This window comes from Empidonax traillii, unplaced genomic scaffold (genome assembly GCF_003031625.1).
Source record: "Empidonax traillii isolate 1590-97213 ecotype Southwest subspecies unplaced genomic scaffold, ASM303162v1 scaffold206:size1282135, whole genome shotgun sequence".
In the NCBI taxonomy this organism is placed as follows: Eukaryota; Metazoa; Chordata; class Aves; order Passeriformes; family Tyrannidae; genus Empidonax; species Empidonax traillii.
This window is the reverse complement of record NW_020955399.1, coordinates 374166-396513: the sequence shown is the minus strand read 5'-3', so window position 1 is coordinate 396513 and position 22348 is coordinate 374166. Positions and strand designations below refer to the sequence as shown.

General features: G+C 39.4%; 1 protein-coding gene across 1 annotated transcript in view; it reads left to right on the top strand.

Annotated features, from left to right (window-relative positions):
- The first annotated feature begins 7900 nt into the window (after window positions 1-7900).
- Window positions 7901-22348, top strand: part of PLD5 (phospholipase D family member 5) — a 174628-nt gene continuing 160180 nt past the window's right edge. Inside the window, exon 1 of the mRNA XM_027887319.1 lies at window positions 7901-8388. Coding sequence (XP_027743120.1) covers window positions 8203-8388 — 186 coding nt within the window. The 5' untranslated portion in view covers window positions 7901-8202. The remainder of the gene's footprint in view (window positions 8389-22348) is intronic.

Sequence of the window (22348 nt, the reverse complement as noted above, 5' to 3'; positions counted from 1 at the left end):
CAAAAGCATGGTGCATCTTTTAGCTAAATAATGGGATGGCCAGGAGATCTTATATTAATCTTTAGGACTGTTACAGGCTATTTAATAACTTTTGCCATGTTAGTTACGTTCTTTGTATCTCAAGTCATATCTACTAAAATATGATAATATTGCTTCCTCTATTTTTCTGATCTCTGTCTTGTTTATTTAGATAGACAACTTGTGAGGCAGAAAGTATCACTTAGAATGTATCTGTGAAAAACCTTGCACAATGAATCCCAAGATCTCTGTCACAGCAAAAGTGAATGTGACAGCATCTGTAATTTCTTTATATTGTACCTACCTGTGCTATAATGTATGCTAGACACTGATTAAAAATAATGCTTAGAAAACTTATCTTGAAATGTTAATCATTTATGTAATCCTTCTGGGGTCAGTCAAGCTTAGCATAAGGTACACTTATTTGTAAGGACATGGTTCTTTGTAACTCAAACCACTCTAAATTCAGGCTGCTGCAGTCTATTCTTCTTCTCTCCTGCTCCATGTCTGAACATTGTCTTCTTATTCTGCTCTTCTATGCATAGCTGGTCTGATTAAAAGACCATCCCATCACCCTAAATGCTGTTAGATCAGTTGGGCCAGAGTACAAAGATAATGTGGTATTGTCTCCTGGGTCTTATTTAATCTTCTTTTCAGTGCTGTCATATCTTTCTGGTCATACAGGTAAGTCTGGTGTGTGATGTAACATGACATAACTCTTTTAGGGGAAAAAGCATTATGATTTTTGTGACACAACTTTATGCTTTCTCTCAGTGGAAAATATTTCAGTAAATTAAGACCCTTTTGCCTGTATTTCAACTGAAGCCACCATCCAAATGTTTATAAACACTTTGGTGAAAAATATTTTAAATCAACTGCATCTGTGGTACACAGGATGGCACAAATACAGATGGATCGCTTTTACTTCCAAGTTTCATTACAATTAGAAAACAGTTTGTGTTAAAGCTTCTGATACCATAGCTTGCATTTTGACATTATTGAGGAAGTTCTGAGCTAATTGCCAAATGGGAGTTATAATTTAGGACATTTTTCTTTGGTTAAGAGAAACATCTTCATAAATTTTCTGTGGAAATTAGGTAGAATATACTGTAGAATAATTTTCTGTGTTAAAAGATTTTGGTTTATTTTAAAGTATACTCTTTTTATGGTTGAAAAAGATTTTATGAGGGGGGAAAAAAAAGTCCTATGTGTAAGAGAGCTCTTTGGACAGTTCCTGATCTACTGTACTTTTCATACTGCAAATTTGCACTACAGAGGTACTCTGCTACTGAGAAAAGAAAAAAAAAAAGTCTTTATGCTATTTTGTCCTTTATGAAATATATTTCTTTCTCTCCACTATATTATGCCTCGTGAGAATATACCTGGGGAAAGTTTCAGAGTGCCAATCTTGGAGCCTGTTCTTTCCCTACACTCCCTACCAATCCAGCCTCAAAAGAGCATTCACTAATGTTTTTTCCCTTTGTTTTACTTCCCCCACCCTCTAATTGAATTTTTCTTTCTTTGTATTATTTTTTGTTTATGTAGTAACATTCAGGCATTGGAATAGACTTCCCACGCAAAATCACCATCCCTAGAACTGTTCAAAAGGCAGGTGGATGTGGTACTTGGGAATATGGGTTAGTGGTGAACACAGTGGTGCTCAATTAACAGTTTGACACTCAGAAGTCTTTTCCAAGCTTAATGATTCTATCATTCATGAAAGATTGTTCACTTTTTCTCTCTCCTCCCTCCCTACATTTCAAATAGTGCAGATGTAGAGAAAATATCCCTTGTTATCAACCATAATTTATGTATGCATTAAAAGGAAAAGTTAAAAAGCGTTCCTCTATCCCTGAAGATCCCTCCTTCTGCTGGTACAGATACCTCACCTACTGTGCTTTCAGTTCCAGTTCACTGGAAGAAACATTATCCCTTACAGTTTTCTTCATCCGCTGACTGCCACTCCTCTGGAACAATTTTAACAACTCACTTCAAGAGACCAAGAGTACATGAGAGCTTAGATCTTGTCAGCAGTCTGCCTATTGCACTTAGCTGCACCAACCAGATAAATTCAGCATGAAGAACCCAAGCTGAAAGAGATGTGAACTGGCCAGAAAACTTATAAAAAAAGGCAGCACCCTTCACACAAACCTAAAGGACCTCATTCTCAGAGGAGGTGGACAGCTATTACTTGCTGCAAATTTATTTTAAAGAAATGTAGGTCAGATTTTGCCTTCTTAACCTTCATTATACAATTATTTTTGTCTAATGACTCCACTGGGGACATGGAGTGCAATGGAGGACAGAATTTGGCCCCATTAGTGTGTGCCACTAAAAAGCGTCATTTTAAGGCGCAGGATGAAATCTTGTCTGGACAAGATGGCTGAGGCCCAGAACTCAAAATGTTCTTTGGCAAAGTGTGGATGGCTGTGGAGGGAGGAATAAAAGAGGAGAAAGAGCAAAGGCAAAATTTGATGTGAAATTAAAGCTATCTTATATTCTGTCACAACCCCTAGAGAAAGTGACAACATCCCAGTCCATGCTGATATGCAGGCATCGAATGATGAACTCAAGGGGCCAGTTTAGCACCCTCTTGCATTACCTTGAGGTGGAAAGGATACTATAGGAAAAACATTCTAGCCCTGGACTTCTAGGCTAATTGGAAATTTTGATGATACTTACAGGATAATATTTTATTTCAAACAGGAGACAGAGTTGTTGACGTCTCAGATATTTTTATTTGGTTTCTAAAGAAAACAAAGCTTATATAATTACACTATATGTCTGCCAGTTCCAGGTTAATGTTTTCTGGGACATGGTTTGTTTCAACCAAAACTGAGAGACAAGAGATTTCTCAAGTGTAATGATGTTCCTAACAGGTGGTTGTTTTATGTGTTGGTGTTTGTTCTGTTGGTTAGTTGGTTGTTTGATATTTGCAGATTTTTTGTTTTTTGTTTTTTTTTTTTTGGTTTATTTTGAGTCAGTGATCATGCAAAGAAGAAAGAGTTCAGGGTTAAATTTCAGGCAAGAGACACAGAAGAGGTTGGCCAATGGTTGAATTCAGAAAGACATAGGGAGGTAAAAGCAGGGAACATTATCAGTACTAGACAATGTTTCCATGTTATTTCTGAGGTGTCTGATATGTTCAAAACCTGAAATCTGAAGCACCTCCAACTCCAAAGCTTCGCTTTACCCTGAGCTTTGACTCTACCATTATATAATTGTGACTTCAGTTCCTGTCCATAAACCAAAGACAGAGATATTCTGTATAAAGGTTTTGTGTTATGCTGCATAGGATTTGGCAAAGCAACAATGCAGAAATTATTTACAAGTCTCCATGTAGTACTCTAGCTTTTCTCTTACATTTTTCCTACTTCATATCTGGTAAGTTTTATTATTCTGACCCTGAGCTTGATTGCGCTAGAGTGAAAAAACCCACTTTTTTTCCTTTCTTTGCCCCCTCCCCCGCCCCAGGTCCTTCCCTATGGCAAACCAATGTTTCAATGATTGGCAGCTGCTTCCAGGAGGCAGTGGTGGATAGGCTGGGAGATATGGCAAGCTTATCAGCATAGAGAAAACAGACTGCTGCAATGGGCTTTCTCTTGGTAGACTGCTAGAATTTGGGGAGCTAAGAAGGAGCTGGTGTTTTGGTAATTCTAAAAGTTTTTTGGAAGATTAGTAATTTAATCCGGGCCATGCCAGTGCTATTGGGAGATTAAAAAGGTCTCCCCAGTTGAGTGTTGTTGGTAATTCCTAGATGAGAAAGCAAGTTCAGCTGAAGCTGTGTAAGCAGGTGAGAGTTACCTTCCCACCTGGCTGCCAGGCTGGCACTGCTGCTGAAGCTGGTGTCAGTCACAGCTCCCTGACTGGACATCAGCTGAAGCCTGCAGGCAATTGCTGCCTGCTGTTTTGGTCAGGTGTAGTAAATTCTGAAAAGTGGGCCAGGGCTTGTGTGCAGTCCAGCTCTGCAGCAGAAATTAGTATTTTGTAAGGAGGCCTTGAATCTATTACAGGCACATGCATGAGTGTATATTAGCTGTGCAACCATAATAAAGTTTTGCTATAGGAGTTTTTATAGCTGTAAGTGTATGCAATTTGCTGATAAAAGGACTGGTGCTCTTGTATATGTGCTGAATTATTAGAACCCTTTCATAAAAAAAAGAAAAGTGTTTAGAAAGCTGAAGCACAGGGAGCAGGTCCCTTAAAAATTGTCTGGATAAGATTTTTGGAAGAAAAAGAAGCTATTTTTTTTTTTTTTTAATAAATCTCTTGCAGCCCTACCTACATATTTCCACTCATACCCTGATTTTCTCCCCATTGGCCTGAGTTAACTCTGCCCCCTACAGCATCTATACAGCATCCATAGAGCACCGTGGTACAGAAAATGGAAAATTCTGTAGATTGCTTCAAAGGAATTTCTCTCAGTCTTGATTGTTAAGATGGGCAGCAAATTAGAGAAAATTGTAGTGTGAACCATGGTAAGGTAAAATCATGTTATGGTATGCATGGCTGGCATCTATTACTAATTATGTAAGTGTGATGTTTGTAATTTCAGTCATCCTTGCTGCTGTAGTCATCTGGTTGTGGAAGAAAAGGGACTTGACAGGAGCAGGTGTTTGGGTAATTCTGAAAATTGCATGGAAGAGAAAGACAGCAGTTTAATCCAGCTCATACAGCCAATTGGAATTGCTGATTTACTACAGAACTGATTGAATTTTAATGAGTTGAATTATCTCTGAATTAAGTTGGTTGATATGCTTGTGGTTGTTTGAACAGAACTGGGGTTTTTTGCATAGATCTAAACTGGAAATAAACTGGAAGATAAAATCTGCAAAACAGCTCTGTAACTATTTTCAAATTAGATTAATGGCCATGTATTCACTAGGGACTGACATTGTATTCTTAGCTTATTACTTTGCCTGAGTAAAATTTTTATGAAAACACATATATGTATAGACATTAGATTATGTTTTCCCACTAGAAATCTCTTCTGCTTGAAGTTAGGAAGCAACAAAGGCTTTGAAAGCATAGCTTGATCGTATTTTTTTAGCAGACTTGTTCCAGGCTGCTTTTTCTCCTTTTCTCTCTCATTCCTAATGAGAATAGGACTGGAATAATATTAATGTTGGCAGCAGTAGTAGTAGAAAAGTACATACAGCACACCTACATGAAAAAGTAGGTGTTTGGAAAAAAGGAGCAAGCCCTCTTTATAGCCTAGGGGCTAAAGGCAACTTCAGGACTCCATTTTCTGACTGTTCTGGATTGACAGAAAGAAGTTCATCTGGCTGTTGGGAAAGCTGCTGGTAGTGCAGCTAGGAAAGGTAAGATAAATTAACCCTACTAAAATGCTAAAATATATTTTAAAAAAATCTTAACACAATATAATGGAGGAATGAGATAATGACTTGTACGATGGCATATTGATTCTGGTCTGTTATAGTATTGAGGAAGGCAGGTGGCAACCGCAGAGTCACACTAACAACTTCTCTTTTCAAATATTTGCAAGCAGCATAAACAAGAAATATCAGATGAATAAAGAAAAGGTTGAAGAGCTTTATATATTGCTATAGAAACAACATGAAAATTCTTATGCAAAGCCAACATAAAGCAGGCTCTTCTTATTTACAGCACAGATGTTTTAAGAACATCATATCTATCTCTCTCTATATATGTACACCTCATGGTATATTTGAAGAAACTCAAAGGCTTCTTTTCTTTTTTCTTTTCTTTGCTTTTCTTTTCCCTGAATTTATTCAATAAATTCCCTGAATTTATTGATTTATGCCATTCCTTTGATAGTAGGTGCAACTACGAGCATATACAAATCACAAATGGAGATCCGCAGCTGAAGTTCAGTTCAGCAGGCTTTTAATCAAATTATTCTGTGTGAGTTAAAAACTGCTGCAGCTGGGATATGCCATACATTAAATCTCTGCCTTCAGTTGTGTCTTGAATGTAGCAGGGACACATGGGGGGGGGAGGGGGTGGGACGCAGTGGGTGTCTAATTTTTGCTTAAGGTGTTTTGAGGTTGTATTGACAATCTTGGAAATACCTGGATCTATGAACTGAAGAAATTAAAGTTACTAGAAAGCAAGCTGCAAATCATTTATACTGGTGAGTTAAAAGTTATTTACATATGACATCGTTGGCTCTGGTTGTTACTATTTTGTTATATATTTTTTTGTAGTAGTATTTAGGTAAGTATTATGAAATTGCCTTTCTAGTTTTAGAAGAAAATATTGTACTTTGTATTCCTACAAACTCCTGTTACTGTTTGGTTTACTTTTCCAATATTTAATGAAGATACTAGTACAACCTATGAATAATTATCTTCAGTTATGAGGTGTGATGTGAGTTTTGGCTTTATCCTTAGGAAATCAAAAGGAAAAAATTCGGTATCTGTTGGGTTTCTGGCTGATATTTTGCAGTAATACACCTTGAGTCCTATCATAAGGATATTTTATATTTGCTTTATGATCAAATGAAAGTAGAGCTCACTCCAGATCAAGTAGCAGAGGACTCTTCAACAATTTCCTCACAAATTTGTCTGGATGAACTTTTTGCCATTCAAAGGCTATTTTCAAGTTAATCGGATTCAAGTGTGGACTTCTAGTTCAATATCCCTTTATCTGAATAGCTACATCAGTTTAGTTCTCTAGAAAAAAAAAAAAAAAATTCTGCAGATGCATGTGTATTGGTTTTATATGCCCATAGAGGTACCTGTTTCTGAAGGTCTGTAATATGTGCAAACAGTTGCCTGACAGCAAATACTGGACAGAAATGTTCTGAGCTCCAGTAAATATTTCTTGGTGCGCTATGTGAGAAAGTTTTTTTGTCTATGCCTAATATAGCTTTGCAGAGTGTGTGGGCAATTAGCGAGGTGGCTTTTCATAGTGTGAAAAAGGAAAGTCCTTTTTTTCTGCTGAAACACGTTTGAGCTAAATAGCAACACACACCAGCTTCTATCAAAAGGGATGGCAGCGGACTACAGAAACCAACCCAAAAAGGTCTTTTGTTTTATTCGAGAAATACTAGATGTCAGGTATCTACGAGTGTGGGCATCCCAGCGACATGGTCCATGGGGACCACGGAAGGGACTTGATTTCTGAAGTCTGATGCTGGCTGAGCCGCTGCGGGGGCGAGTTCTTCCAGGCGGGACTCGGACCTGGACCTGGAACCGGGCCGGGGCTTTCACCTGCTGGCCAGGTGAGGTGCGCTCCTCCTGCCCCGGATCAAGGACGGGCAGCTCGGTCAGGTTATGCCTGAGAGAACCGGGAGACCCTGCCCAGGGATGGAGGGAGGGGACACGGTGACGGAGAAGTGCTGCGGAAGAAGCCAGCGCGGTGGCTCCAGCGTCCGCAGCCCCGCATCTCCCGTTGGCCGCGGCGGGGGAGAGGGGCGCACCCCGCCCCGGTCCGGTCCGGGCAGCTGGGGGCGGCCCCGGGAGCCTCCGGGCAGGGGAGGTTGGACAAAGGCTTCGAGGAGAGGGAGTGGCAGCCGGCTGCCCGGCCCCGCGGCGGGGAGCGGGCGGGTCGGTGCCCGCCGGGACGTGGGGGAGAGGGTTTGAGTGAACTTCCCCACGGGAGCGGGGGGTGTCCTGTCCCCCGGGGGGCGGGCAGGGGAGGCAGCAGCTCCTCTCCAAAGGGAAGGGCTCACCGGTAGCGCTCGCCGCTTCCCCGAAGGTGGCTGCGGGGAGGGGGTGGCGGGGGAGGAGCCGGGCTCATCCCCGGGCGGGCGGCGGCCCCTCCACTGCGCCAACCTGCAGGCGGGCTGGAGGCGGCGGCCCCGCCCGGCCTCGGCTGCCGGGGCCGCGCCGCCCCTCGCCGCCGTCCCGGGCACAGCCGCACGCAGCCGCTTCCCGCTGCGGCGGTCCTGGACTGCAGCTTGCTGGCGGGGAGGGCAACAAGCAGCGGCATCTTGGAGCGCCTTCTTTCCCCAGTGCCCTTTCATCTCTCCCAGTCCGCTCCTCTCTCGTACCTACAGCCTTTTCTTCTCCCTCCACTCCTCCTACCTTGTTATTTCTCCTTGTCTCCCCCTTCTCTTACCATTTTTAGGTTTTTGGGGTTTTTTGATTTCCTTCTCTTTCTTCTTCCCCCATCCTGTTCCTTTTTGGACCATCTTCGTCTAGTGCCTCTTAATTTCTTGATTTTTTTTTTCCTTGGACTTTGCCTTGTCATGTCAAGATGGAAGCAAGGCATGACTGGCTCTCCTCATCCCCCCATGAGGGCTTCGAGCAGATGAGACTGAAGAGCAGACCCAGAGAGCCTTCTCCAAGCCTCACCAGAGTAGGTGCGAACTTCTACAGCACTGTCAAGCAGCAGGACTACAGTGCCAGTGTCTGGCTGAGGAGGAAAGACAAACTGGAGCACGTAAGCCAGCTTCTTTTTCCCTTCCCTCTTTTTTGTTTCTTTCTAGACTTCTGTCTAGGTACTCCGTTAGGCTATCTGTCTACCAGCTGGGGCTTCAGAAGAAAAGTGTTGCTCCAGCAATTGGGCATGGCATTTCCCAAAGGGTAGAGAAAGGAGGTACTTAGAGATCCCATACTGGTCAAATACGATGCAAATGGGATGTCAGTACTGGTCCAAACCACATGAAGTCTCTTCCTAACTGGAAAGAGTTTTTATAACATTCTTGGCTAATTCGTTGTTCTATTCCAGCGAATTCAGCACTGATGTGGGAGGAGAAAGATTGGGATGGTGCAGATGGAGGTTAGAGCATTTATCTCACGGTGATTACAGTGTAGGTCTAGAATAGCTAAAAGAAAATAGCTTGCCTTTTTTTTTTTTTTTTTTTTCATTCTAACTGTGATTTCCCTCCCCTATACCCTATCCACCCTTACCCCTCCTTCTTTTTCTTCTTCGTGCATGGGACTTTGAACATACTCAATTTATATGGTGTAGATATTTCCTTCAAGACATCTCTTCCTGCAGCAGTAGTACATGACTTAACTAAGTATGTTTGATACCAGAATGGAACTGATACTGTGGATAGCTCTAGTGAATATTTTATGAGAATTCAAGGTGCTTTTAAGTGTTCCTGTCTCAGATGATGTTTGAAAGCATTTTTCATGTTACTTGTAACAGCAAGGAAATGGGTTGAGATGACCTGTATGCAGTGTTAGAGTTTCCTGAATAGCTTATTAGGTGAAACCCATTGTTACAGTGTGCAGTACAATCAAGACAGGAAAGTAGCTGCATTTACAGGGATGCAAAAGAGTGTGGATGGGCTTGCATAATGCAACAGTCTGCCATTCTTTACATTGTGAATAATTTGCAATCACAGTCACATTGACTTCAAGATGCACATAAAAGTATTTCTTGTGGTACAGCCACCTGAAGTTTCTTTGAATAGAAATGGTCTGATTACAAGGATAAATTGCCTTTATTACATGAAAATCCTAGATGGCATAGTAGAGTCCTTTAAAGATGTAACCTGGAAAAAGGTCCTTTACCAACTAATTCATGGAGTATTACATTCCCTTCCCCCTAACCTGCAGAGTATTTTATTCCTCTTTGTGAAATCTTAAACTGGAGTTGTTTATACTTCGTGGAAATGAAAAGAACTGATTATCTATTGGAAATATCACATTTCAAATGTTGAGAAAGGTATTGAATCCTATCTGCCTTCTAACACATGTTTTTGTGATTCTTCACACTGACAACAAGGCTTCACAGTAGTAAGCTTGTAAGCGGAGTATTCTCCCATTGTGAATCAAAAAGAAAGGTCAGTAGCTTATCTCAGTACAGCTAAAACATAGAAAGCACAGAAATCTGAGCTGTGGCTTTTGTGACAGGTTTTTGGTACATGTGCTTACATGTTGATATCTATGATCAAATTAATGAGTATTAATTGGAGGGGGAGGGAATAATCTGTCAACAGTTTGAAAGCTAACTACTGTTCTGGTAGCATGTTCAGATACCTGTATTTTAAAGCATACAATATTAGCGTGGACAAGGAAAATAAGCATTAACTTGTTTGAAGACTGAAAGTGCAAAACCTTTGTTTTGTGTGTGGTTTGCTTGCTGGTTTTTGTTGTTGTGGTGGGGGTTTTTTATTACTATTTTTGTTTAGACAGCATTTTGTCACAATTGTAATCCTCAATAACCCTGCAGCATTTGTGTGAAAAGCTTTCTCGGTAATCAGTGTGGTATGAATACATGTTCTTCTGAGGATTTCCCTCCCATTTGAACTACTTATTTTTATTCCCCCAGCCTACTCAAACAATGTAAAGAAAAAAATTGAAACATTGGTATTTCTTGCTTGCCGTCAAGTATTTATTTATTTACATTTCTGTGAATACCCTGCAGTACCTTGCTATGTCAACAGCAGATACGTGAAAATACTTTGGTTTTATTGCTTAAGGTAGCTGCATTACTCATGAGTGTTGTAAAAGACAGGCTATTGCATGAATGTAAATAAAATACCTATTTATTTAAAAATTCTATTTTCTTTATACAGTTTTGGAGCAAGGTTGTTATTTTCTATTTTCAGGTAAATCTTTGAGGGTTATGAGTGTTCTCTTTCTAAAGAAGTTATTTCCTACCCTCCACTTTTCCACTCCAAAACTACATCGTTTTGAATGGTTGAATGGTATAGTCATTGACATATGATAGCTTATGGCCAATACTGGATAATGAAGATATGCAAACTTCATGAGGTGGATGGAGGATGTGAATAACATGTCATTACAGCTCTCTCTGAGGTAGTGATGTTATTTGATGTCATGGAGGCACTGATTTTAAAAATATGTCATCATAGACTTGATGCTATACAAGGGCAGATATAGGCAGAAAAAGGGTATTTAGTGAGTGCAAGTCATGATATGCATGAACAGATTTTGAAGGCTCATATGTACTCTCTCAGCATTGTGGAGGGGGTTGGGTTTTGCTTCACTGAAATGATTTGTTAAATTGATTTCAGTTCTAATAGGGATAAAATTGGGCCAGTATATTTTATTTGTTACTTACAGTAAGTCCCTGTAGACCACAGTAGGTATTTTATATTGACTTTTGTTAAAATGAATAGCATGACTTATTCATGTGCAACACTTATTAATCCATATATAGTTTGAGGGATTAAAAAACATCTTCTGAAGCCAACTGGTATCAATTTTTTATGTAAAAAGGATCTCAAATATATAAACAGTTCGTTTCTAGATTTCAAAACTGTAACAAAATTGTGGGGTTTGATGTTGGGGTTTTTGGTCTGCTTGTGGTTGGTTTGGTTTTTTTTCTTTAAACAGATCTCAGTTTGAAGAGCGTAGTAAAGAGGTTCAAAATTCAACTGCTCTATCTCTTCTAAAAGAACAGAATAACTTCATATGCACAAATACGATAGAGTTTCTTTAAAATAGTTCAGTATTTAATTATTGGCTGACCATAGAGGAAGTCAAAATCTGGAACATATTGCTGGTGTCTTGCTAATTGATTGTTCTTTAAATGGATCTTAATAGAGTGTGTTTTCTCATTGGCTAGTGGTTTTTCGTGGAATTCTCTTTTTCCAAATGGCAGCAACACAACTTTTACCACACAGGTTCTGAACACAACTCACCCCTGTTCTTCTGTAAACTCAGATGCTGTATTTAAGATTAAATGAATCTGCTGTAATATGTTTAAAGGTCCAGTGAGGAGTTTTTACTGAAGTGAGGCCTCAGTGTACATGTGTACTGTAGCCAAATATGTTGAACAGCCATAAAATTAATGGAGGAATTCACTAGAGATGTGAGGAACTCCGACATTGCAGACAATGACCACAGCAATGTTTCAAACCTTTGGCTGAAATCCCTGCAGAGTTGAAATTGTTTAGATTCTATGTATCTGCTTCAGCTAGTTACTTGTGCCTCTTCGTGAAGTTGTTTGCCTGGTGGTAGAGGTGTTGGGGTGAAAACTGTCTTAAATGTTCCTTGGCATACTGTTTTTGTTTGTTTGTTTCTTTTTACCTGGTGTTGCCTTTTTTAATGAAATGTGAATTCGTTAAGAGAAAGAGGTGGAGGGGGAGAAAGAGTAGCTAACCTAATAGCCTTTAGTTGATGTGAGTACCTATGTCTGATTTAATTTACAGCAGCTCTCCATCATGGCTCTGCATCCTTCAGTAATGACAAGTAGCTTTCCTGCTCTCCTAGTATCTCAGCAAAGAATTCTAGAGAACTTAATTTTAAATAATCAAAGTTTAAAACAGAAGCTGAACAGACTTCTTTTTTAGCTACAACAGATATGCTTCAAGCATATATTTCTTTTTATGGCAAATACAGGTCTTCCGGTCTTCCTTTTCAAAGATGTAGTGGTGATCTTTCTCTAATAACTTCTAAATTTAATTGCTTACTTAATTATGTTAAAAGACTTTAAAAATTGGCTCTTAAGAAACTGCTTCAAGACTATAACTTTTGGGGAGATTTGATATCAGGGCAGTTTTATTTCCTGGCTATCCTCAGTCTGTTATCTTTAGTAGAATCATAGTTAGGAGAAATTACTGATAATTGTTGCATCTTCTCTAGTCTTCTACTGAAGTTCTGATCAGTAGCAAGGGCAACGTTGTTATTTGCAGATTCTAAGTACCCTTGCTGTTACTTGACCAGCTGATGTTACGCAGTTGCTCAGCACACTGCTATCCCTGTGGCAGCATGGCTGCCCAGGGAGAAAGGTGGCTACGAGGTACAGGGACGGAGGGAGGGCAGTGTCACTTGGCAGCAGAGGCAGATACCTAACGTGCAAGTGTTAGGCCTGAGACATTTCACCATGCTGCCTGACAAGGCCAGGATACTTCTCAGAGCTGCATGACCAAATCAGAAATAAAATATAACTTTAATTCACCAGTCATAATACCTTTATAAAGTTGAAATCCCAAATCCAACTTTGCCAGTTTATTTTTGCTATCCGAAAACTAGTAGGTCTCTTAGGTAGCTTTTATTTTTCTCTTTTTTTTCTTACGGTACTGGAAATTGTTAAAAAAAAACACATTGCTGGACAGTTTAAAAGTGCATTTCAGCTTTTGCATTAAAATTTAACACAATGTTAAAAGTCAGAAGACAGATTTATAGTCTTCAGAAGGATGCAGTAGACACTATGTGTGTGGCTGTGACCTGCAACACCTAAGCAAAGACAAGGAACAGAGCTTGCTCTAAAGCAAGTAACAGGAGTGTAGCCCAGTTAAGCCAACTCAGTTGCTGGACAGAGCCAACAGCTTCAGCCAAGGAAGATTATTGAAAGGATATAAATCAGAACTAAAAAAAAAAAACATTACCCACATTCCCAAAGCAGCCCTAGTCTTGAAATAAATGCAAACACCTGGATTTTTTTTGGAGTTAAATGAGTTTATAGAATCATAGAACATCTTGAATTGGAAGCAACTCACAGGGATCATCAAAGTCCAACTCCTGGCTCTGCTCAGGACGGCCCCAAGAATCACACAATGTACCTGAGAGTGTTTTCCAAATGTTTCTAGAACTCTGTCAGGGTTAGTACTTCCTGGGAAGCCTGTTCCAGTGCCCAACCACCCTCTGGGTGAAGAACCTTTTTATAATATCCAACCTAAACCTCCCCTGATACAGTTTTATGCCATTCCCTCAGATCCTGTCACTGATCACAGAGAGAAGAGGTCTGTGCCTGCCCTGCCACTTCACCTCGTGAGGAGGTTGTAGGCTGTGATGGGATTTCCCTTCAGCCTCCTTTTCTTCAAGCTGAACAAGTCAAATGACCTCAGTCACTCCTTTTATGACTGAGCTAAGCTTGGGGAAAATTAATTTTATCTATTGTCAGTTAAATATAGGGTAGTAAGAAACAAGGACAAGACTAAAACCACCTTCTCTTCTCCTCCTATCTTTCCAGGCTTGGCTTCAATCCCTGTTCCTGAATCTTCAACCTCCTTCCCTTCAATCCCTTGAGTGACACAGGGTATTGGCAGCCTGTTCACTTTGCCACTCCTTCTTCTTCACACTGTTCCCTGTTGTGGTGTGGGATCCCTCTCATGGGTTATAGTCCCTTTCAAACTGTTCTAATGTGGGTCTTTCACACTAGCTGAAGCTTTTCAAAACTCTACCAGCAAGGGTTCTCTCCATGGGTTACACTCCAGGAACAGACTTCTCCAGCATGGGTTCCCCATGGGCTGCAATTCCTGCTGGAACCTGCTTCTTTGTACGCTCTCCACAAGCTACAGCTTCCTCCAGGGCACATGCACCTGCTCTGGCATGAGCTGCAGTGTGAATATCTGCTCTGGTGTTGTCCTCCGTGGGCTGCAGGGGAACCTCTTGCTTTCCTTCATGGACAGCAGAGGAATCTCTGCTCTGATACCTGGAACTCCTAATTCCCATTCTCCTTTCCTGACCTTGGTGTTGGGAGTGCTGTTTCTCTCACATTTTTTTTTTTGTTCCTCTCACGTAGCTGTTGTGCAGTGGTTTTATCCTTATCTGCGTTACCAACAGAGGCACCAACCAGTGCTGTTGGTTGGCCCAGCTTTGGTAAGCAACAGGTCTGTCATGGAGCCAGCTGGAACTGGTTGTGTCCAATATGGGGGCAGCTGCTGGTCTCACAGAGGCCACCTCTGCAGTACCCCTTCATCCCCCCAAGACCTAGCGACGTAAACCAAGGACACTAGTCCTAGAAGCACCTCTTCTTTCTCTAACATATGAGGAAAACTTTCAATGTTGCATTAATCTAACACAACAGTTCTGAATATTTTGATATCAGTCACTTTGAACATCCAAACTTCTAAAGCTAAATTTAAAATATTTGAGGGGCATATATTCACTGTAACAAGCTTAATTTATAGTGTCTGACTTTATGTTGTTGCACGGGAAAACAAAATGTCTTGAAGTTTCAAAGTTGCGCTTAAAATTAATATATGTATACATGTATAAATTTAATTCAACCCATGCAAGTCTTTTTGGAAATGAGGTTTTCTAGTTTCTGAAGAAAAGATCTAAATCTTAGCCTCTGTTTGTTCCAGATGTTAACTTTAGTGTAGGTATAGGAAAAGTGCTTTTCACTGGTTTGCTTTTCCTAATGCTATCAGCATTAGGAAAAATCCAAATTAGTTTTTTTTACCTCTGATCATTCTTTCTTTTTATCCATCCTTGTTGACAATCCTTCTTTAAGGATTTTGAAGTAGGAGCTGCAGAAACTTGCAACTTAATCTCCTTGGCTGTTACACAACCAAATTCTCTGCAGTCTTCATTGTTTTGGTCCTGTAGCTGACCATTGATAGTAACACTTTTAAAGGTAGTAGGAGTACTTAAAACACCGGGAAAATTATTCTTGATTAATAACTCCTCACAACTGCAATCAGTTAACTGTCTGGAGAGGATGTCCAAAGAAGCTAGTCACTGTGACAGATTGTGTGTTTAGCTTAGGCCTTCTTCCATTCCATAACCAGGAATGCTAAAATACTGAAGTGAAAATAACTTTACCAGACTATTGAAAGTTGGATACAACAGGCCAACTCATGCCCATGATTATTAAACCTCACATTATTGTCATTCAAGATGAGAAATCATATACTCTTAATTGTTCCTGAAAAAAGAGTTGGGTGCTGGCAGTAGATTTCCTGGATCTGTCTTCCCTGATGGAATGTTTTCTTGAGGGGCAAGAGGTAGGCTTATAACTGCCCAGATCTTGCTTTGCTTTTTTTGTAACATCTTTTCAGGTCTCATTCCCATACCTTTTTCATAGTTTCATTACTGAGAGCAAAGAAAAAAGAGGCACCCTGTTAATGCCTTGGAAGGTCCATATATCCTCTCACAATATGTTGTAATATGTTATATTTCATCTGAAAGAGGGCTTTTTAAAATGAGACGTGGATGCTTTCTTTTGAATTTTTGCATTACTGGATGACAGCTGTTAGAGTGAAAAAGTGTAGCATTAATTTGTCCATGCATTGACACTCCTTTAGTGTCTGTAAGATTGTGTAGTTTGAGCGGACAATCAAGTCGCTTGCAACTTGTCCTTCATAGTTCTTTGGAAATAAAGCAGATTACTTTAGGATATTTCTCTGTAAGACAATATATGCATGCTGGGTTCCATATTCCCTAATCAGCAAAATCCAGAACTTGTGCTGCTGCCTGCTGGAGACCTGTATGCCCAAGTGGGAACAATGAGCTGAATATGTAAGTAGGTATCTTACCCTGTGGGGATGCAGTTGATCTGTTTGTTGAGAACTGAGGCACTCACAGATTCACTCATCATTAGTGTTATAAAGGAAGCCAGTTCCTACACTCCTCCCTCAAAGTGATTTAAGTGCTGGGCTTCTTGAGGTTGCTTGACTATATACTGTGCCTTAGTCAGCAGAGGGGCCACTCAACTAAAGAAATATGTGCAGGGAGTTAGGACAACCTCAGAAGTTCAGGATGTGGAAGAGAGGAAATGAATAATACATTGATGCCAGTGAAGTGAATTGATTTAATCAGAACATAATTTTTATTAGATTGGAAAATTATTCCTAGGGGATTTCTTCTTTTTTGAGTGCTTGTCCATCAAAACCTATTTTTTTTGTTGTTTGTTTTTGTTTGTGTTTTTTTTTTTTAAATAATTTTTAAAAAATTATTATTATTTTTTTGGTTGGTTAGTTGCCTTTTTGGGGTTTTTGTTTGTGGGTTTTTTTGTGCTTTTTGTTGTTTTTGTTTGTTTCTTTTAGGAGTTGCTCTTCAGAATCCTTTAACTTTTATAAAGGCTTTTCAAATATGATGTAGGATTTTAGTATTTTTACAGGGACTTGTCTTCTTCTGTTTTGATCTTTTGCTTTGTTTTCACTGTGAATTTGACTGCATAGATAGCATCTAGCCCTGGACAGAGAAATATCAGAGTGGTATTTTTGGCAGTACTACATTGGATTACTTTCTGAAGACGAAGACAAATTTAACTATTTTTTCCCACTTTTGCACAACCTGAAAACCCTCTTCTGTATGTGCAGTGTTTTAGGTGAATGAAGTTGTGAATTTTATTAATTTATCATCTTAAAATCAAGATTTGAAGAAAACTTAGTAAGCTCTATTTTTGACTGCATGATGTCAACATAATCAGTGCTTGTTTTATAGTTGAAGTTGTTGCAACTCATAAATACTAGCTGTTCTCTTTTAATTTTTGTTGCTATTTGTATTTCTCTATTTAAAGTTGTAATTAAATGTTTAATGGAATAAGAAAACTAATGTACTTGAGAATTGCTGCTAATAAAATAAATAGGGATTCAGATAATTTCTACCATTCTGATACATAAAATAGGCTGGATTTCCCCAAGGTATTTTCAACTGTTTGGAGCAGAACCAAATGTGGAGCAGTGCTGAGACAGTGATTGTGACCAGCTTAAATTTTTCAATCCTATTGTTACTGCAATAAAGGCTTATTTGCTTGAGGTTGAACTCTAACTTGGTTTTCCTAAAGTTAGTATATGCTGTAAAAACCCTGCCATAATAAGCAGATTTATATTTGTTTTGAAACATGGGAACATGTAAAAGCTAATAAGGTCTTCAGCACTTCCAGCCACAGTAAACATGGCATGTCTCACTACGGCTTTTCATGTTACAGAAATTGTGCTGCTGTCCAATAAGTGCCATGACTGATCCTTTCTCGGCAGGAGTTTTTGATAAGGGAATATGAATTATGTGCTGGATAAACTTCAGGCGTCACCTCAGCTGAGGCTGTTTACTTACTTCTGGGAATGGTGTTAAAGGTGACAGTGATTTGAACACTATGCAACTTGTGCACTTTTGTCTGATCTTGTTCCAAAACCATGGTCCATTGACTTCATTACTATGGATTTAGGCTCCCTGAGGGAAGACTGTCAATCAGCTCAGCTGTCATGGATTTGAAGCTAAAAAGCATGTTCAATATATCATGCTAAGCAGTTGGAGGAAAAATCTTTCTTGGACTCCTCACCTTTCCTTGAACTTTAAGTCTCTGGATTATCAGGCTAGTTGCTGGATACATTATTTTAGAAAACTTTGCTGTTAGCACAGGGGAAGATGCTTGACAGGCTATCAAAAGGACAGAAAGCATCCTAATATAACAGATGGAATGTAAGAAACTGTAATGCCTATGTGAACATGAAAAAAATTATACAGATACAGTTGCTCACCATTTAATTCCACCTTAAGGTGTTTCAGAATGGAGAATACAGAAGGAAGTAAGTCAGATGTGTGATGGTTTTAGTCTAGGCCTTCCTGGTGACCAGTTTGTAACCAAGGAAGTAGCCAAGTACCCAGTATTCCATACAATTTTTACGTAAACCAGAGTATAAATAAGTCGAAGATTAGAGACCTCGCTCTCTTCTCTTCTGGCGAGGTTTAGGAACAGTGAGTCCCTGCGTTAGTCTCGCTTATCTAAGGCTGAAGCCTGCAGAGTCCACTGTCCTACCACGTGGAGGTTTGGAGAGTGCTGGCTGTGACTGCCGACCCTGCTGTTCTAAGAGACGTGGTGAGATCTGTTCTGTTAGTTATTAATATAGTTTAATCTAATATACCTGTTCGGTGTCCCTTTTGCTCCCTTTCATCCCCTTTTTTCCCCTTTCCCTATCTCTTCGGGGGGTGGACCCCCTTTTACTGTGTATATAGCATCTTAACTGTACATAATTGAAATTTACATAAATATAGATATATTTTTATATAAGCAGCTTAACTTTGGATTCGTTAATTTTTATAGTTTCTTTTTTCCTTTAACTTAAGGGAAGAAAGGAGGGGGAAAGGGGCTGCTGTCGTAACTTTCGGGCATTTGGCAGGGAGCCAAGTCCAAACTGTCACAAGATGCAGGATGGGTTTGAAATTGCAATTATCTGCCAAGAATGGATACCTAAAGAAAGCTCAGCAGAACAAAGACACCTGTGGAATTATTTCTTTGCTCCCCATCAGAATACTTCTATTCCTCATTAGAAAGTGGAAGTGAAGAAGAATGCCCATAATGCTTCAAAGCAAATGAAACCTAAACTGGAATATGGTCTCAGTTTAGTGATAGCAGGTATCATCTGCTTTCATGTTTTGTGCTCATTTAAATGGAAATGTGCACCTACTTCAATGATAATAGTTGGGAAAAAAACCAAAACAAAAACAAAAGAAGGAAACCTCCCAAACCCATTTTTTTCCTCTTGTGACAAATTAATGAGGTGAGCAAAGAGAAGAATGTCTATTTTTATGACTGGTGGCTACAATAAAGATGGAGACTCATATCAAGTTCTGCTATTCCCCCATAGTTGTTTGCTGGGGAGGACCACTAGAAAGCATAGAAAGCATCTGGAAAGACTTTTGTTTCTAGAACACTAAGAAGAAAAAAAGTGATTAGGGGTCATATAGAAATTCTGAAACAGCATCTTTCCTGTGGCTTTGGCTGCTCCTGACAGAATTTGGCCTGTTAAGTCTCTTCGTGGGCAGTGGTAAAATAGCTAACATAAGTTAGGTTGTGAACATGAGTTGAATGGAGTCAGTTTGCTCTAGGACTGGAACAGCTTTAAGAGCCTATGCAGTAGGATCAGTGGTGACTTCTGTCTTCTTAAACAGAAGTTGATGTGCAGTTTTAACCTTGTGCTGCCCATTTACTGTTACCTTCTGGAAGAAAGTGTTTCAAAGGTTTCAAGCCAATGGGTTGCCAGAAGTGAACATACTGTTTCTTTTCTTCCCCTAAATCAGAAGGGGAAGAAATTCCTGCTTATTAAGGAATTGTCCTGTGGCCTGAAGCAGTATGTTTAGTCCTGTGAACTGTCATATTGAAGACAGCTATCCACTTACTTTTGTGGTCTTGGGTGCCTTATGGAAAAGTAGTTTCCCTGAGCTTTCAACAGGATTCATAATGCTAAATTCTGGTAGGAGAGCAGCCTATTCTTCACACCATTTAGATGTGGCTTCAGTCATGGTTTGAAGTGTTTACTAAACTGCACCATTTCTCTATGTATCTTTTCATGGAAAACCAGTATATTTTATGAACAACTGACTTTTGCTATTAACTAGATAAAAATTAGTTTGGGGTCGTGCATGCAGCCCTGTGCGTAAGTGCTGCCTAAAACAGTATGGGATGAAGTATATTCAATGCTGCCTCTATACTGAAACTGTGATTTTTTAGATCCTGAGAAGATGCATCTTTTGATTAAATCATATTATGTAAATAAAGATTACATAGACACCCTGGTTACTGCAGGTGATGTTTTGAAGTTCTGAGGAAATATAACTTGAAAATTAGTTACTTAAAACAAGCAAACAAAACGAATACCAATGAATGAAAGCCAAACTATTTTGAAATTATTTGCAATTTTGAAACTATGTTTTGGGTGATTTGTTTGTAGAATGTGACTTATACCAAATCTGTGATGTTGAAGATGGATTGGTGCTTATTGGGATTATTGTGAGCATCATAATGTATCAATATACCTTCTGTTTCAGGATTTTACAAGGTTTTACAATGATTTATTGTTTGAATAGTGACAGCAATTCCTTTGTCTCTATCGTGAAACAAAACACTTAAATATTTTGGAAAATGTTACCCTTTTGAACAAGGTGATTTCCTTTGTCAGTGTGAGCTGCTGTCCCCGCAGGCTTTTCTTTCAATTCCCTATTGGGTTTCTGGCAGGCACCTAACCCTTTCTGTGTTATTTTATCCTGTTTTCTGCAGTATTGTTCTCTCTGAGCCTTTTTGTCATGGCTTAGTTGCATCAAACTCCTGCTGCAGAAAGCTGGAATGTGCCAGACAGTATTCTCTGGCTGCGTGGTGTAAGATCTTAATGCACATCAGACTCAATCCATTTGTTACTGCAACCAAATGACAGCTGAAACCCTGGCCTGCTGGAAATTTCAACTTTTAAGAATTACTTTTTCTTCACTGTGTGCACTTTGTTCTTTTATTCTTTGTCTGTGCTGGTGCTGTTCCAGGCATTCTGTTTGGCTTTAAATAACTGTTGTTCATATCCATTTTTTGAAATATACTGTATTGCACAACTGTTTCCCTTTTTCTCTCTCTGAGGTTGGGTTTATCTACCCAAACCAAGGCCTTTGGTCTTTCTTTTTTTTTTTTTTTTCCTGTTAATTTCATCTCATCAGTTCTTTGATGATGCTTAATTTTTAAATTATTTTTCTTTAGTCCCTTGTCCCCGCTCTGCTGGTTTGTTCCCTTGAACTTCTCTAAAAAATCCGCTGCCCTGTTTTGGTGTTGCATGCCATCTTCTGTGGTGCACCTTGTGAGAGAAAATGTGGTGAATGAAATACATGTAGGATCTGCAAAAATACACTACTCTTACAAGGTTATACATGATTTTTATAATGGCAGTCAATATGTTCTGAATTTCTTAAGTGATTTGAACTCCTAATGCCTGAATATGCACCTCTGAAACCCCTGAATTTACAAGGATGATGGAAGTGGCTGAGTTGTGTGACAGTTGGAGTTGACCAACAGCCGTGGAAGTGTGGTCTATAGATCTAGTAATTCCGAACACAATGATTACATGAAGAGCAACAAAAGTTTTCATCACCAGTGTGACTTTGTAGTGTCTGCCAACAGTGTGTTCTTTCACAATCTTTCTCCTTTGAAATAAATGAGAGCTCTGATTTTTTCAGTGCAGAGGAATACAAGCAACTGTACCACTGTGGTTTGCAGGGAATGGAAAAAACCTTGTTTCCCAGTCTTATGGAATCTGTTTTTTCAAGTGATTGAACATTTATTTTTTCAGAAATAGACAACTGAGAGTGCGTCTTTTGAAGTTAGTTTGTACAGGTAGTAAATAGGATTTTCTCTGATTTAGTAAGAAATTTGCAGCAGATGTTAGAAATGCCTGTTTATTACAGGAGTAGCACTGTATAGTAATACTGTGTGATTTACAGGCCAGAGTACCTAAGACACACATGAAACATTTGAAATGTTGATATGTTTTAGCTCCCAGGTTTCCACTGTATGTGTATGTTGTGTTTGTGTGGTTTTGTTTTTTAAATACATTGCATATATAAGGGAGGTGAGGACTGTGGTATTTTTGAAAGGCTGTAAGATCCTTTCCTGTTTGGACTAATTTGGTTATTGGTTTTGAGCTGTTGCTTTCTATGATTTCTCTTTGGATAAAAGTCTCTCTCTAACAGCTGCTTGTGTTTTGGGGTTTTTTAAATGCCTTTTTCTCCAGTATTTAGAAGATGAAAAATATTTTATAAGAACCTTTGTGGATGCTTTTTGCTTTGTTTATTCACTTTATGATTCCCTTTGGCATCAGATGTTCTCAGTTTATTTCTGGACATTATTAATTTTTGATAGCATATCTGGCTAATTTGTTCAGGCTCTTAGCATGGAATTTCTGACTCTACTCGAGTAGCTTGATGAGGTAACAGTTACTGATGGGTGTTTGATTATTGCCATCATGAAGGAAACACCTTCCCAAAACACCATT